This window comes from Natator depressus, chromosome 3 (assembly GCF_965152275.1).
Source record: "Natator depressus isolate rNatDep1 chromosome 3, rNatDep2.hap1, whole genome shotgun sequence".
In the NCBI taxonomy this organism is placed as follows: Eukaryota; Metazoa; Chordata; order Testudines; family Cheloniidae; genus Natator; species Natator depressus.
Genome location: NC_134236.1, coordinates 12,273,099 through 12,289,361, shown reverse-complemented (window position 1 = coordinate 12,289,361; position 16,263 = coordinate 12,273,099). Strand labels below are relative to the sequence as shown.

The following is a 16,263-nucleotide window of genomic DNA, read 5'->3' as shown; positions in this document are numbered from 1 at the left end:
CTCATGATTCTGGGGGGCCCCAATCATGGTTTTTGAATGTGTGGGGTTGGCAATACTGAAGAAGCACATCTCAGGTCTTTTATTTCTTAGGCTTTTTTGATGGCTGAGCTGCCTAGATTTTGAGCTTCTCAGTCAATTCACATTAATTGTCTTGTCTTACTGGAATAAATTAATTATTCCAAAACTGTTCATAAAACTGTGTTGTAGCAAAAGAGCACTTTTGAAAATCCTTCCTCAGTCTGGAAAAAATAAGAACCTCACCACCCTGTTTCTTTGAACCTTCCCCCCAGACTAGAACTGAACCCAACCCCAAACCAAGCTGTTCTGGTTGTGTGTGTGTGTGTGTGTGTGTTTTGAGATGGAATGGAAAAAGTCCCTGTAATATATCGCTGAAGTATTTTTCATTTTCACTGAGCACCTTTGTACTTCTGCCTTTTGGCCGGAAGCAGAAGTGAAAGCTCCACTTCTGAGGGAAGCTGCTCTCATTGTGTTTCTGGCTAGACTGGAAACAGGAGATGACAAATCCCCTCAAAAGCCTGCATTTGAGATTTCCAGACTGATTTTGCAGACTTGAGAATAAAGCTGGTTGGGAATTTTCTGTCAAAATGGTGCTTTTCCCCCTATAGAAAATGCAATTTCTGCAAAATCGTTCCATGGGAAAGACTCACGAGGCAGTCAAATTACAACTCCCATGAGGCTCCACAGCTCACACACAAAATATCTGCCAGTTTAATTCTACCAGTGCAACACCTTTGTGTGGACACTCTTACATTGGTTGAAGTTTATTCCTTATTAAATATAAGCAGTCAATATACAGCACTCTTCAACCAATTTCAGAAGGGCCAGCATCAATTTAACTAAACTGAGTTAGTGAAATCAGTGCAATTTGTGTGTGTGTGTGTGTAACTGACTACTGAATGTATCTTATATCTCCTGCTCACTGCCCTGTCCACAGAGGATATGAGTCTATTACAGCCATTGTTAATGCAGATTAGCTCTTTAGCTCAAGTTGTACCAACTCCTGATTTTATTTTTGGAGGTCCCTGGTTCAACCCCCTGTGTCTAGACCTTGCTCCACTTGGCCAATTAACAGAGAACATGTTTTCCCTTATGGCTGTTGAGCAGAGAGAGAAATTGACGACTACCAATATTTACATCAAATCCTTCTAACAATTTGTCTACTTTGCCACCCCTGAGCCACGCAGCTAAGCCGGCCTAAGTTTTAGATGGAGACCAGGCCTAGATGTACTAATAAGGAGCTAACAGTGCATCTGTGTGAAAATTGTAAAAAAATAAAACACAAATGAATTGATGATATTAGAACTGGTTCACCCAGTCACCGCACATTGTCTTGCAAGAACCCCAGAGGAGAAGGAAACAGAAAAGTGATTAAATGTAAAAATCTTACCTTGCTCTGATGGTTGGTTTAGAGGCGAGGTACTAATATGTTGTCTGAACTTTGGGAGAAACAAAAAAAGTCCATTTGTTACTTTGCTGGACTAGGGGAAGGACCTGCTTTGTGGCTCAAAAGTCACTCACGGCCTGATCCTAAACTCATTGAATCCAATGGGAGTTTTTCTATTGCTTTAAATGTGCTTTGGAACAGGCTCTTTACGTATTTTCATGGTGTTAGCATATTTTACTATGATGCATTCAGAACTTGTTTGCTCATGTCCTTAAATAACCACTGGTCTCCTCTCAATTGATTTGGATGATCATAGTGGAGTTACCTGCTTAACTAGATTCCAAATGTTGCCATGCTATGTAATTCAGTTCATTGTTGCAAGATCTCTGTTAAATGATGCACGATGCAATCAATGAACCTGCTGAAAAAATTTACAAAGCAATATTACTTCAGGCAGAAAACCAGGAAACTGCCATAATTGTCTCGAGGTTCATGGAATGTCCTTGCTCATGAATATCAGGGTTAATTATTTACACCTGATTTAAATTTAAATTTATTTAAAGACACAGATTTAACTTTAGATGCCTAACTTTAGTCCCCATGTTTTAGGGGTTTAATCCTTCTGCACTTCAGTTTTCCGTTTGATAAAATTATGTCATTTAGAATTTCTCCAGGTTTTCTCAGCCAGACAACAGAAAACAGCAAAGGCTGGGTGGTTATTCACCCAGCTAGCTGTATTCTTCCCAGATCCAGTCCATTCTCCACCTCGATTCACAGCGTCAGCAAATGATTGTGCCAGACATCCATCTGGTCTCAACCCCTCTTGTGTCTACAGCAGTGGTCTTCAACCTTTTTAAGCCCCAGATCACTTTCTGAATGTAAGGGCAAACCAGGGTCCACCCCGCCCCTTCCCCAAGGCCCTGCCCCACTCATTCCATCCCACCTCTCTCTGTTGCTAACTCTCCCCCACCCTCACTCACTTTCACTCGGCTGGGGTAGGGGTTTGGGGTTTTGGAAAGGGTGCAGGCTCCGGGCTGGAGCTGAGGGGTTTGCAATGTGGGAGGGGGCTCTGGGCTAAACCTGGAGCAGGGGGTTGGGGTGCAGGAGGGGACACGGGGTGCTGACTCCAGGAGGGGGCCCAGGGCTCGGGTGCTGGCCGCCCACTGGGTGGCACTTACCTTGGGTGGTTCCCGGTCAGCGGCACAGCGAGGCTAAGGCAGGCTCCCTGCCTGCCCCGGCCCCACACCACTCCTGGAAGGGACCAGTGCAGCCCCGCAGCCCCTGGCGGGGAGTGGAGGGCACGTGGCTCCGTGCGCTGCCCCTCTCTGCAAGCAACGCCCCTGCAGCTCCCATTGCCACAGCTCCCCGTTCCTCGCCAATGGGAGCTTCGGGGGCAGACCCGCTGCACCACCGGAGATTGCGATCGACTGGGAGATTCTCTAGGATCGACCAGTCGATCTCAATCGACCGGGTGATGACCACTGTCATCTACAGAATCTACCCATGTAGATGCTTCCAGGGCCTCTGAGCACCTCACAGTCCTGAAGAGGTTTTATCCTCACACCACCCCTGTGAGGGAGGGGAGCATTAACCCCATTTTACAGATAGGGATCTGAGGCACAGAATAGAGGAAGTCTGAGGCTCAGCCAGAAATAGCACCAACGTCCCCGAGGCCCAGTGCAGCACTCTAGCCACTGGTCCATCCTCCCTCACCTTTACAGAGGAGGTGGCCTGAGTTGAAGGGAACTAGAGGGCTCACGTTACCGCTGGCAAACACAAGTGCTGCCCTACTGATTTCAGAACTATCTGTGCCGCCACGGCTACGCTACCACAGGACACAGAAAGGAAGTCACAAGCCTCTTACTTACCGGGGGCAGGGGTGGAGGAGGTTTCTTCCTGGAGAACACCTGAGGTTTTTGCCTATTCGCAGCCTCACACTGCTTTTGTGGCGTGGACTGGCGGTGTTTGCTCCCATACAGTCCCATGCTGTGAGAGAGAACACAAATGAACATGTGATGGGGCGACTCATGGAGTCAGGTCCTATGCAGTACAAGTAAGGGTGGTGTAAGCAGGTCCCAAACTAAGATAAGGACAAATGGTAGGAGATGGGAACACAGGGACGAGTGAGAGGTACTTATAAGACCCCCATTATTGTAATACCTGAGAGCCTCACAGCAGGCCTGCAGGATTGAGAAGCACTGTTCTCTGCATCTTACAGATGGAAAACTGAGTGACTTGTCTAAGGTCACACAGGAAGTCTGTGGCAGAGAAGGGAACTGGGTATGCATCTCTGAGGCTAACACCCTAATCCCTGGACCATCCTTGCTTTCCAGTGGCCCAAGCCTATACAGGCACTCTGGGGCCGAGTGTTTAGAAGGTAGCAGAGGTTTTGTATAGAGATGGTTGAAATGTTTGTGTCAAAACATTCTTTGCCAAAAAACAGCTTTCTGACCACAACCTACTTCTTTGCTTTGGTCGAAATTTTCTGCTTTGTCGATGATGGGGCGCGGGGGCGGGGGAGGGGAGAAATCAGGTTTAGGAAACCCAAACATTTCTACTGAGAAGTAAATTGTTTCACTTTTCAGATACCCCAAAGATTTTTCAGTGACAGGTTTTTAAACACCTCCCCTTCCCCATATATATATTTGAAAGAAAAAAAAAGCCAGCAAAAATTGGCAATTTTCGACCGGCTCTAATTTTTTAGTTTAATGCAAAATCATCTCTTGTTCCACATGCCTAGGCAGGAGAATAAGGGCACGTAGATGCCTTTACAACCCTGCATGGACTATGCCCCCTGCAGGGGTGGGAGAATAGATTCTATAGGACTGCTGCTCCCCCTCCCATATGGGTGGGCTGCAGGAGTGGGAAACGGGGGGCTGTATAAATCAGTAGCAGATTGAATCCTTACCCTGGATCCAGGGGGACAAGCCGGGAAATGAACTCTGACTCTGAGAGTCTGCTTCAGTGGCAGGGCAGCTACTGCTGCCTGCAACTCAGGGCAGCTTGTCAAGTCCCACACACTCAGCAGGACTACTCAGCGTGAGACAGGGTGGCAGCATCAGGCTCCTAGGTTGTAAGATCTTTCGCCCAGGGAATCCACCTCTATTTCCGATGGTTAGCATTATACCCAGATATGGCGCTGATGTGATGACTGACCTCTTGGCTGACACACCGGGGATTGAACAGATAAGAGCGTGAGATGCACCTTGAGAGAAAGCTCCCTAGCTGGAAGCTATAATGACTCATAGCCTGTGTGGATTGGCACAGAGGGGGACCTGGAACACACACTCCTCAGTGGGTTACACTATGAAGGGTAAAACATCTGTAAATTACAAGCTGATTTTGGTTTCCCCGTTGGCAGCTGCTAATCAGTTCTTCAATGGAAACAACAGGAAGAGGGTAAAAAAGACAAGTCATCTGATTAACCAGAAGATGAAAGCTTCTCCATGTGAAATTGGAAAAGGAGCATCCGATGAAGTGAGCTGTAGCTCACGAAAGCTTATGCTCAAATAAATTGGTTAGTCTCTAAGGTGCCACAAGTACTCCTTTTCTTTTTTCTCAATAAACTATGGAAATCCAGGGTGCACAGAAAGCGTGCAGTGTTTCTAGTTACATGATGGTCCTGAACTTGTGGGGTCCGATGCTGATACACTTGAGGAGTAGGAGGACTTGTGGCACCTTAGAGACTAACAAATTTATTTGAGCATAAGCTTTCGTGCTCAAATAAATTTGCTAGTCTCTAAGGTGCCACAAGTACTCCTTTTCTTTTTGCTGATACAGACTAACACGGCTGCTACTCTGAAACTTGAGGAGTAAGTTATGCTCTCCGTGAGTAAGGATATCAGAAGCTGACCTGTGCGGACCTTTTTATACACATGGTTCCCAGAGAGCTCCACCAGTTTTAGGACAGATTCTGATACCCTGACTCCAATCGAGTAGCACATTATCCGTGAATCACCCCAAGATTGCCAACCTCCAAGGTTCAAAGTTCTGATTTAGTTGGTGTTGGTCCTGCTTGGAGCAGGGGGTTGGACTAGATGACCTCCTGAGGTCCCTTCCAACCCTGAAATTCTATGATTCTATGATTCAAATGTCATGTGCCAGACCCCGAAAAATCACTAGACGGACTCAAAAACCATGTATCAAAAAGCCATCTCTGTGGTTTTGGTTTCTCTTTGAGCTCCCCTCACCACCCAGCATCTGTGGGACATTACCACGCTGCCCACTCTCCCGAAATGGATGATTTGGGCCCTGCTCCAGGAGCTCTGGTGGGGGGGCCCCGCTGAGAGCAAATCACATAGATTTACTGAACATGGTGCCTGACAGTGCGGCGCTACCAGCTGCCCCTCACCTCCAAAACTGTAATGACCTCTGTGCCCACCCAACCTCATATCTGCCCATCCCAGCAGCAATTATGCACCCCCAGCCCCACATCAACACTGCTCACGGCTGCCCCTTCCGCCTCAGCACATCCCTGCTTCTGGGGTTCTTCACCCCAGTCTCCCAGGCCTGCAGGAGCTGCTGCGCCAAATCCCCCGTCCCCACGTTCTCAGGTCTGGAGTTGAAGGGATGGGGGGAGAGGAGCAGAGAGCAGACTGACGCATTCATCGCAGGAGGAAAGGGGGAAGCAGAGCCACCCTGAGCTGCTGGGCTCATTTGGCTTCCCCTCCCACTCTGTCCCATGGGAATGGTGCCGGCTAATCCCCCTCCCCTACCAAAAAGCCCATGGGGGGTGGGGAGAGTTCTGCCCACCTCCTGCTGCAGCCGTGATTGGCTGCTTTCCCCCAGGAGGCGGGGAAGCTGAAGGCAGCGAATCAGAGGGGGGTTCCCTTGGGCAGAGCTGAAATGCCTGAGAGGGTGGGAGCTTTTCCCATCACTCCCAGAGAAGGGCGCAATTGGCGTTACTTGCAGTGAAACCGCGAGAGCTGGCGGCACCGAATTCCCGTTGACTTCACAGGGCCTGCTGTGAGGAATGGCTCACCAACTTGCATGAGGGTGGCACAGTCTAGCCGTGTATATATAGAAATCACTTTGCCACTGATATGCAGCCGTCTCTGGGGTGGAATCTGGTGGCAACTGAGAGCAGGAAGCCTCAGCATACAGACTTGATTTAGTTGGGGATTGGTCCTGCTTTGAGCAGGGGGTTGGACTAGATGACCTCCTGAGGTCCCTTCCAACCCTCATCTTCTATGATTCTATGACTTCCAGCAAGAAGGGGAGTTTCAGGTACACCAAATCTAAAAGACAGAATTTGCCCGATGGGGCGGAGCTTCCAGCTTCCCCCCCTTTGGCAAGATGCCCTGCTCTTGCAAAAAGTGACTTGGATTCTTTCAGTGCACTCGGGTAGTCAGGACCTGAGTTTCTGGATGGTCTATGTGACAGTACAAAGCCCCCTAACGCCACCAAGGACATTGGTTCAATACTGACTCAGAGGAGAAAGCCTCACTTACTCAGACACCTACTCCACTTCCTTCAGCAGCTTGGGCTTTCTTTGGCAGTCTCTCATCCAAGTATTGGCAGGGCCTGACCCTGCTTAGCAGAGCTAGGTGATTATTAGGAGCAAATGTGATCTATTTATTGAACTTGCCCCATTCTTCCCACTTGTGAATTGTCCATGAACGGATCATGATTGTAATTAATTTGCTCATTATCCGAAGTTGTCGAATGCGTTGTGCAAATACATTTCAGCCTGTGTGTTGAACTACTTGCCACATGTGGTCATTTGAGTATTTAATATTCAGAATTTGCTCTTCAAGTCATGTTACTGGTCCAGTAAGCCATGAGGCATTGCTGCTGATCTTTGGTTGGATCATAGATCTTATTTTTGCTTGGCTTAAAACCATTCACTTTCCTTCCGGATTGTCTAGCTACCTTCAGCCTCATTCTAAGTGTGTATCTAGCTATGGTCTCCACCCCTGTGGCATCTGAGCACCTCACTATCTTTCAATGTATTTCTCCTCAACACACCTTTGTGAGGTACAGCAAGTGTTATTATCCCCATTTTACAGACAGGGAACTGAGGCACAGAAAGACTAAGTGATTCGTCCAACATCACACATAAAGTCTGTGGCAAAGTACAGAATTAAACCCAGGTCTCCCATGTCCTTGCTTAGTGCCCTAACCACTAGACCATCCTTCCACTCAACATGGAGGATATCCAGACAAGAGTAAGTGGAATTGCAGGCAACCAGGTGTATCTGCACAAATATAAGTTCCTCCCCAAACAGAAATGGCTGCATTGAACACTACTCGGAGACGGAAAGTTTATGGGTCTTAACAACATAGAGGAGGTGTAAAGAGGGCCCCAGGATAAACAGAGATGGCAGCGCCTGGTTTGTCTGATGGCGTAGGAAGGTTTCACATTTAGAAATGGTTCTCACAAAACTACACAGAAAAAGTGAACAAATGTGGCTCTGCCTAGATGAGAATTGGAACTTGTGAAATATTTGCGAATAATTTTCCGCCGCTCATCATCCCGCCTTACTTTTTAAGAGATGTAAGAAGACGAGAGCCACAGGCATTTACAATTTCTGACCTGATTCAAACATTCTGGAAACACTCTGTTTATACTCTTGATTTGCGGATATGCCAGTCCTACATGAAGATGACTGTTGTGCAAAGCGCTCAGATAGATAGATAAGAGAGAATCTGTCAGGTCTCCTGTGAGGTGCTGAGCCGCCAAAGATGGTCAAAATGTCTTTTCATTTTTTTTTATTTATTTTATTTTATTTTTTACAAAAACTAGGTTTTGGTCAACAAATAGAGTTGAATTGAAATTTTTTTTCACAAAAAATTGTTTTTGGCAAAATTGAGTTTTTTAATTTTGAAAAAAAAATTTTTGCGAGAGGTTTGAGATGTTTTGTATCAAAACAGCTGGAAAATGCTCCCCTCTCAATTTTTTATCTTCCTCCCCTTTATTTTCCGCAGAAAAAGAGGGGAAGGAGGTAAAAAGATGAGACAAAGTATGTGTGGAGGTAATATTCTGATTTATTGATTAGGGCTGTAGAAAAACACCCAAAATATTTATAATACATTTAAATTGGTATTCTATTATTAACAGTGCATTTAAAACTGCGATCAATTGCAATTAATATTTTTAATCAAGTTAATTTGTTTTGAGTTAATGGCATGAGTTGACTGCGATTAATTGACAGCCCTCTTATTTACCTTTTCCCACTTGAAAAAGTTGAATTTTTTTTTTTAAATGAGAGAAATGACAGGGGAGACCCACTTTCCCATACTTTTAATTTTTTCTTCCACTGGAAAAGTGTGAAAAAAGTAATATTTGGCGGCTGTCAAATGATTAAAAAATAATCGCAATGAATCATGAAATTAAAATAATACTCGCAATTAATTGCAGTTTTAATCACACCATTAATAAGAGAATAACAACTGAAATTTATTATAAATATTTTTGGATGTTTTTCTACATTTTCAAATATATTGATTTCAGTTACAATACAGAATACACAGTGTACAGTGCTCACTTTATATGATTATTTTTTAGTACAAATATTTGCACTGTAAAAAAGATAAACAGAGGAAAAAAAAATTTCAGTTCACCTCATTCAAGTACTGTAGTGCAATCTCTTTATCGTGAAAGTGCAACTTACAATGTAGATTTTTTTACATAACTGCACTCAAAAACAAAAGAATGTAAAACGTAGTGCCTACAAGTCCACTCAGTCCTGCTTCTTGTTCAGCCAATCGCTCAGACAAACAAGTTTGTTTACATTTACAGGAGATAAGGCTGCCCGCTTCTTATTTAAAATCTCACCTGAAAGTGAGAACAGGTGTTCACCTGGCACTGTTGTAATATAAAGTGAGCACTGTGCACTTTGTATTCTGTGTTGTAACTGAAATCAATATAATTGAAAATGTAGAAAAACATCCAAAAATATTTATAATAAATTTAAATTGGTATTCCATTATTGTTTAACAGTGCAGTTAATTAATTAACTGTTAACTCAAGTGGTTAATGCAAAACAAATTAACTAGATTAAAAATAGTCACAATTAATCAATTAATCAATCTATATGCACTGTCAATTAATTAATAATCAGACTATTACCTGACTAGTTAATTAACTAACAACTAATTAATTAATTTGTTAATTAGAGCTATTTTTTAATCTAGTTAATTTGTTTTGAGTTAACCGCTTGAGTTAATTGCAATTATATAGGCAGCAGAAAATGTTACTCTGTCACCACTATAATATCAAATAAATGTTTTTTTCTACTTTCTTTCCCTTTTCCGCTTATTTCCCCTGTCCCCACCCCATTCCAGAAAGTAAATAAGAGAAAAACCAATAACAAACAAATTTTTGAAAATCAAACTGCTTTTGGTGTTTGGAACCAAAAATGAAACACAAATTGCAATCTGTAATGAAAAGTTTCATTTAGTTTGGAAGCTTTCTGCAAAAGAACCAAAATTTGGCATCAGACAGTTTTGAGCCAAAAGATTTTGTTGGAAATAACAGATTTTCTACCTACTCAGGTCCATGGGAGTTGAGGGCAATCAGCACTGCATGGGATTGTTATGTTCATGGCATACACATAGAGCTGTTAGATAGAACCATAAATACTCTTCGTGGAAGGTTGTAATGTAGCGTGACTTTATTTTTTTAGAATTCAGAACACACAAACCCCCCAAAACAAAGAGAGAGAAAGCAGGCTACTCCCCAAAACAGAAAGGTGCAACTCACCCGGCCTTACACTAGGCTGGCTCTCTGCTGACTGACTGATGCTACTAGGTAGGGCCCAGATAACACACTTCCCTTTAGACGCCTCTCCACCCAGCCAAAAATCCCTAAAATTTAAAGTGACAGTCTACAATTTTAACACAGATTTTAATATACCCTAACGATCAGGCTCATACAGTATGCCAGAAAAAACACAAAGGCTACACGCACACTGATTATTTATACAGCACCATCAAAAGATGCCATGTGCTTCACAGAGTAACAAAGGATATGTCTATACTGCAATAAAAGACCCATGGCAGCTGGCTGGGGTAGCTGACTCAGGTTCACGGGGCTCAGACCCCATGTGGGAGGAGGGTCTCAGAGCCCGGGCTCCAGCCGTAACCCTAACATCTACACTGTTATTTTATAGTCCTGCAGCCTGTGCCCCGCGAGTCCAAGTCAGCTGAGCCGAGCTCTGAGACTTGCTCCCGCGGGTTTTTTATCACAGTGTTGATGCACCCAAAAGGATGGACGTCCATTGCAAGAGCGTATACCTCTTGGTGCATTGACCAATGCAGATTTTCGCCCTTGAATCTCATCTCATTCCCAGCCCAAATGAAATAAAATGTCTGCGCCATTCTTGCTGCAAAAGGTATCGCCCGCCCGGCAGCTTTTGAGGCCCATGTTACAGCACACGTCGGTGGAGTGAGGTTGGAAGGAGAGGCACACCTCCTGAAGCTCAGCACAGCATAATTCTGCCCACAGCAAGGAAGCCTGTGTTACTTTTAGAGACACAAAAGCCTATTTAATTTAGCCCTCAAATACCTCTTCCAGCCGACAGACATTTAAGCCTTATTGCTGCTGGGCATTCAGGCACCAGGACAAAGCCCCGTGAGTGACGCCAGTTTACCTTACCGTGGGGTGAGCTGCACGCACTGATCATGCTGCGCTGATGTAAAATGGTGTCTACACTGATATGGCTAATGTGGTGGCTAAATACTCAGGGCCAGATCACACTGATTCTAGATTCCACGGCTAAAAGGGACCATTCTGATCAGCTAGTCTGGCTTCCAGTATAACACAGGCCACAGAACGTCCCTAAAATAATTCCTAGAGCCGTTCTTCTAGAAAAAACATCGGGGGGGGGGGGGGAGACACGGACAGGGTAAATAAAGGTCAATGAAGCCGCGCTGATTTATACCAGCTGAAGATCCAACCCTCATTGTAGACACATGTATCGCACAGCAAGCTTGATGACGACAAGAATGGAAACAAAGCACTTTCATAACTAGTTAAAGCCCACAAACCATTTGGGGACCAAATCCTTAACGGTGAGAGTTTCCAAAGTGCAAGGGACTTAGGTACCCAACTTTCAATAGCCGTCGTCAAACTCTGCTAGACCCTTTTGAAAACCCCACCCTTGTCCTTACTAAGTTTTTATTCAGGCAAAGCTCCCATCGATTCAACTGAATCAGGACTGTGGGGTTCATCCCATTGCGTTTCTGAATGTCCATCATTGTAATATGGAGCTGGCCTTGGACTTCAAGTCCAGGCAATGACTTCCACACTAAAGAAACTAATCTACTTCTCACAAGGAGAGCTAGGTAAATAATGGATTTTTCAGCTCACCAGCAATTTCAAAAAATAAAACCAAAATGAGTTTCAGGTTGAATTGAACACATTTTTGGTAAATCGAAAGTAAAAAAAAAATGTTTTGGGTCAAACAAAACAGTTCAAATTTTGTATCAGTTTTGAGCATTTAAAACATTTTTGATCTTTTTAAAAATGAAATGAAAGGAATTTTTGAAAAGAAATCTTGTTTCAAACAGAAAAATCAAAATGTTTTGACTTTTTCTGAAAATTTTGTTAGGTTTTTTTTTTTCTGACTGAAACGATTTGGCAAAACTGACACGAATTCACAATATGTTTCGGTGTCGACAAAGCTGCATTTTTTGCCCAAAAAAAGTTTTGTGTAAAAACCAGATCTATTTATAATGGGTCAGTCTTGGGCCGCTCCACCACTCAACCAGGAACATGCTCATCTGCCCGCTCTCCATGGCATGTTCCTGTAACCCCCATTCACCACAGTGACCGTTGCTTGTGGGACTGTCTGCATTGACTTTTGCACCTTCTTGTTTGTCAGCACTTGGTTTTCGGTAAGGCTGGTGTTTTGGTACAAGAACTTCAAGTGGGAAGTTGAAAGGAAGTGGCTAAACCACTGAATCAGCTGATGACTTTAAAATGAGACTGGAAACTGAGTCAGCAGTGTGCCCTTGTTGCCAAGAAGGCCAACGGCATATTGGGCTGTATTAGTAGGAGCCTTGCCAGCAGATCGAAGGAAGTTATTATTCCCTTCTGTTCAGCACTGGTGAGGCAACACCTGGAGTATTACGTCTAGTTTTGGTCCCCCCGCCCACTACAGAAGGGATGTGGACAAATTGGAAAGAATCCAGTGGAGGGCAACAACATGATTAAGGGTCTGGGGCACATGACTTACGAGGTGAGGCTGAAGGAACTGGGGTTATTTAGTCTGCAGAAGAGAAGAGTGAGGGGGGATTTGATAGCAGCCTTCAACTACCTGAAGGGGGGTTCCAAAGAGGATGGAGCTCGGCTGTTGTCAGTGGTGGCAAATGACAGAACAAGAAGCAATGGTCTCAAGTTGCAGTGCAGGAAGTCTAGCTTGGATATTAGGAAACACTATTTCACCAGGAGGGTGGTGAAGCACTGCAATGGGTTACCTAGGGAGGTGGTGGAATCTCCCTCCTTAGATGTTTTTAAGGCCCGGCTTGACAAAGCCTTGGCTGGGATGTTTTAGTTGGTGTTGGACCTGCTTTGAGCAGGGGATTGGACTAGATGACCTCCTGAGGTCTCTACCAACCCTAATATTCAATGATTCTATGGAGACTGGAGACACATACTATGTGTCTGAGGTCCATGTAAGGTTCTCATTACCATAGAACAGTGGTTTTCAACCTGTGGTCTGTGGACCCCTGGAGGTCTGCAGATTATGTCTAAGATTTCCCAAGGGATGTGCACCTCCATTCAAAAAATTTTAGGGTCTGCAACTGAAAAAAGGTTGAAAACCACTGTTGTAGAGGAACAAACACTCTACTGCTCCCACTGAAGGGCACTGAAGTTTTTGTCTTTGACTTCAATGTGAGCAAGCTCAGCCTCCAACAGAACCATGAGGGTGGACAGGAAGAATAACTTAATAGGTCTTCTCCATCTCTGATTTCTGTGTGCTAGATTCAGGAGTCCACTCCAGCTGCTTGAAGCTTCCAGAGCAGTGCAAAGCAACTAGGACAGTCTCCCTCTGGACCGACACACTGGGGACCGAAATGGGGCTAAAAGCGTAAGCGGTTTGAGCTAAAGAGCCAAACTCTGTATCTGGGGGCTGCACCAACGTATATCCTCGTAGATTGGCCCAGAGGGGACCTGTAACACACACTCACTAGTGCATTGCACAACCAGAGCATAGTGGTGAGTTTGACCCTATGATTCAATGATATTATTCCTGTCCCAATAGTGCTTTTGGGTCCAAGGATCAAGGATTGGGCCCCCTTGCACTAGGCATTGTTCAGGCCAATGACAAAGGAGACAATCCTCAGAGCTTACAGTCCAGGTGCCAGCTAGGACAAAACACGTGGATGAAAGAGACAAAGGGAGGTTGCCTGGGATCACAAGGTAGCAATAAAACAGAGTTTAGCCGAAAAGCAGAGGTCTCAGCTCACCTGTCTACCTCACTCTCGTGAAATTGTGCAGTGGTAAATCAGACCCCCACCGCATTAAACACTCCAAGGTCTCTTTTGTTGTTTGCAGAGCTGTCCGTGTGGTTGCATTTTATGGGCCAGATTCACCTGTCCTCTCCAGTTCTTTTGCACGAGTAGGACAACACAAAGCAGCTGAAAAACCAGCCCATTAAACCTGGGATGCATTGTATCACTAGAGCAGTGCAAAGTAGCTGCAGCATACCGGGGAATCCTGCCCTATATTTTTATCTTCTGCCTCTGAAAAAGAAAACCCTACTTATTTACAGTTATTCACATATAACGTAACTGGCTTCCATCCCCTCGCTGGTTTTTTGAGTTGCTAAATGATTAGTTACCTAGGTTAAGGCAAGAAAGAGATGTAAGATAATGCAACCGTACTATACTATAAACAGTCCCCATCAGAGACAAGGTCTAGCTAAGGCAGAGAAGGTGGAGTGCGTGACTATCTTCCTGTAGCAGGATGCAGTGGCTGATGTGGTCAGGGCCTAATTTAAACTTTCCCATCTCACAGGCATTGGCATCTGCTTTGCTTTCCTAATGCTGCAATATTGGCCAGCAAATGTTCCTGGGGGGTAGCCTGGGGAAATCCACTCCTGGTTTTACAGGAGCCCTGGGGATGTTTGGGAACAGGGAATTAGTTCTAAACAGGGCTCCAGCTCTGCTGGATGTCTCCAAAAAGCTGCCAGTTCGTCACCGTTAATGGCGGCTCCTTAAGCCAATTGCTGCCCCGACTGGTAGGAGCCAGGCTGGGTGCAGGGCAAATGGAGTGGTGCTGTCCTGCTCCTGCAGGATAGCCCAGAACACGACTGCTTGGTCCTTTGCAAAGGAGCAGGGTGAGCCCCCAGCTAGCATGTGCTGCAGATGCAAACATACGTGCTAGCCTGCTTGAGAACTGGTCCTATCCTATTCGTGATGCTCTGATCCTATCCAGTCTCCCCTTTGCCATATAAATGACATAAAGGGGCCTGATCTGCAGTTTCATGTAGGCCCCTTTATGTCATTCTGGCAGTGCAAGGGCTCGTAAAGTGAGTGTTGACATTTCATATTAAGCCCGGGCTCTGACTCAGCTTTGGGCCCAAGCCCCCTTTTGCTCCACACAAAGATCGGTCTGACGAGGGTCAGCGAGCTCTCAGGGGCCGGATCCTATGACTCTGTGAGGTGGGCGGGCCAGACCCTGACTCCTGCTGTGACTCCGGTCCAAGCCCTGTCATTTTGCAGTGTGGATCCAGTTTGAACTGCAGACCTGAGTCAGAAGGTCTGTGTGGTGCAGTGCAGACATGCTAGCACAGCTGTGGGACCCAGGTCCAGCAATGGTAAACCCAGCTTTGCAGGGCAGTGTAGACACTCAAGCATAAGCTTGGAAACACCGAGTCCACAAGCCCAGGTCCCCCACACCTGGGTTTATATTACAGCATAACTATACTGCCTCTTGGGGGCTCAGTCGTTGAGGTGCTTGATCACAGTCCTAAAGGTTGTGGGTTTGAGTCTTGCTCGATCTCACACTGAAAGGCTGACTCTGGTTCCCCCAGCTGCAGAATGGGTACTGGGTTCAGGCAGTCAAGGACGGGCAGAGGTGATGCCGACCACATCACACCATTGTGCACCGTATAAAACAGATGCAGCTTACCTGGGTCAGCCCAGTGAGCCATTGGATGGGGGGAACTTTGCCTTGACTCTGTAGATATACCCCGAGAAGGCAGAACTGAGCCCCCCTGCGCAGAGGGTAGAGCTGGCATAAGGAGGGCTCTGTGGTGCCCCTGTTCCCAACTCTGGGGCAGATCGGGGGTTTGGCTGCATGCACCACACTAGGGCTATTCCCTGCCTCCCAGACTCCATGAGAAGCAGTGGGTCAGTCAGAGCAGCCCAGAGGCTTCTCTGATTTACACCTGGGGCCGGACAGGCTCCTGTGTGGATCCATAATCCAGGGAGAAAAATAATGCTTCAAAGCCACCTTAACCTATGCTCCAAGTGCATGAATGGAGTAACTGCGATTTGGGTTAATTTGGGATCTCTCAAATCACATCAAGCCGGCTTGTTACTTCCATCCAAACAAAGGCTGGTTCGGAATCACCTGTCTCTCAGAGTCTTCCAGCTTTCTCGCTCCAGCAGGTGAATCCAGCCAGCAAAAAACAGATCCACTGGTTCATTAAAGCCTGCTTCAAAAGGTGGTGCCTTCTAGCAGGAAGCCGGCTAGGATGGTAGACCGCATGTTCGGGAGGTTAGGGGCTCCAGGCGGAGCAGATGCAAAAGCTTTATGAGAAGGGAGGGGAAAATAAACTCTTTCTCTCCAGAAGTAGAAAAATCTCCGTTTGCCGCCGGCGTGGTTGTTTGCTAATCAAAACCCCTGTCTGCAGGAAAAATTGCTGATTTCACAGAGAACAGCAACTGGCTGAATCCTGCCAGCT

General features: G+C 45.6%; 1 protein-coding gene across 1 annotated transcript in view; it reads right to left on the bottom strand.

Annotated features, from left to right (window-relative positions):
• BLK (BLK proto-oncogene, Src family tyrosine kinase) overlaps window positions 1–16,263 on the bottom strand; it is a 91,525-nt gene that overhangs the window by 40,064 nt on the left and 35,198 nt on the right. Inside the window, exons 2-3 of the mRNA XM_074947429.1 lie at window positions 3,274–3,391; window positions 1,409–1,457 (exon numbers count right to left, since the gene is read on the bottom strand). Coding sequence (XP_074803530.1) covers window positions 1,409–1,457; window positions 3,274–3,391 — 167 coding nt within the window. The remainder of the gene's footprint in view (window positions 1–1,408; window positions 1,458–3,273; window positions 3,392–16,263) is intronic.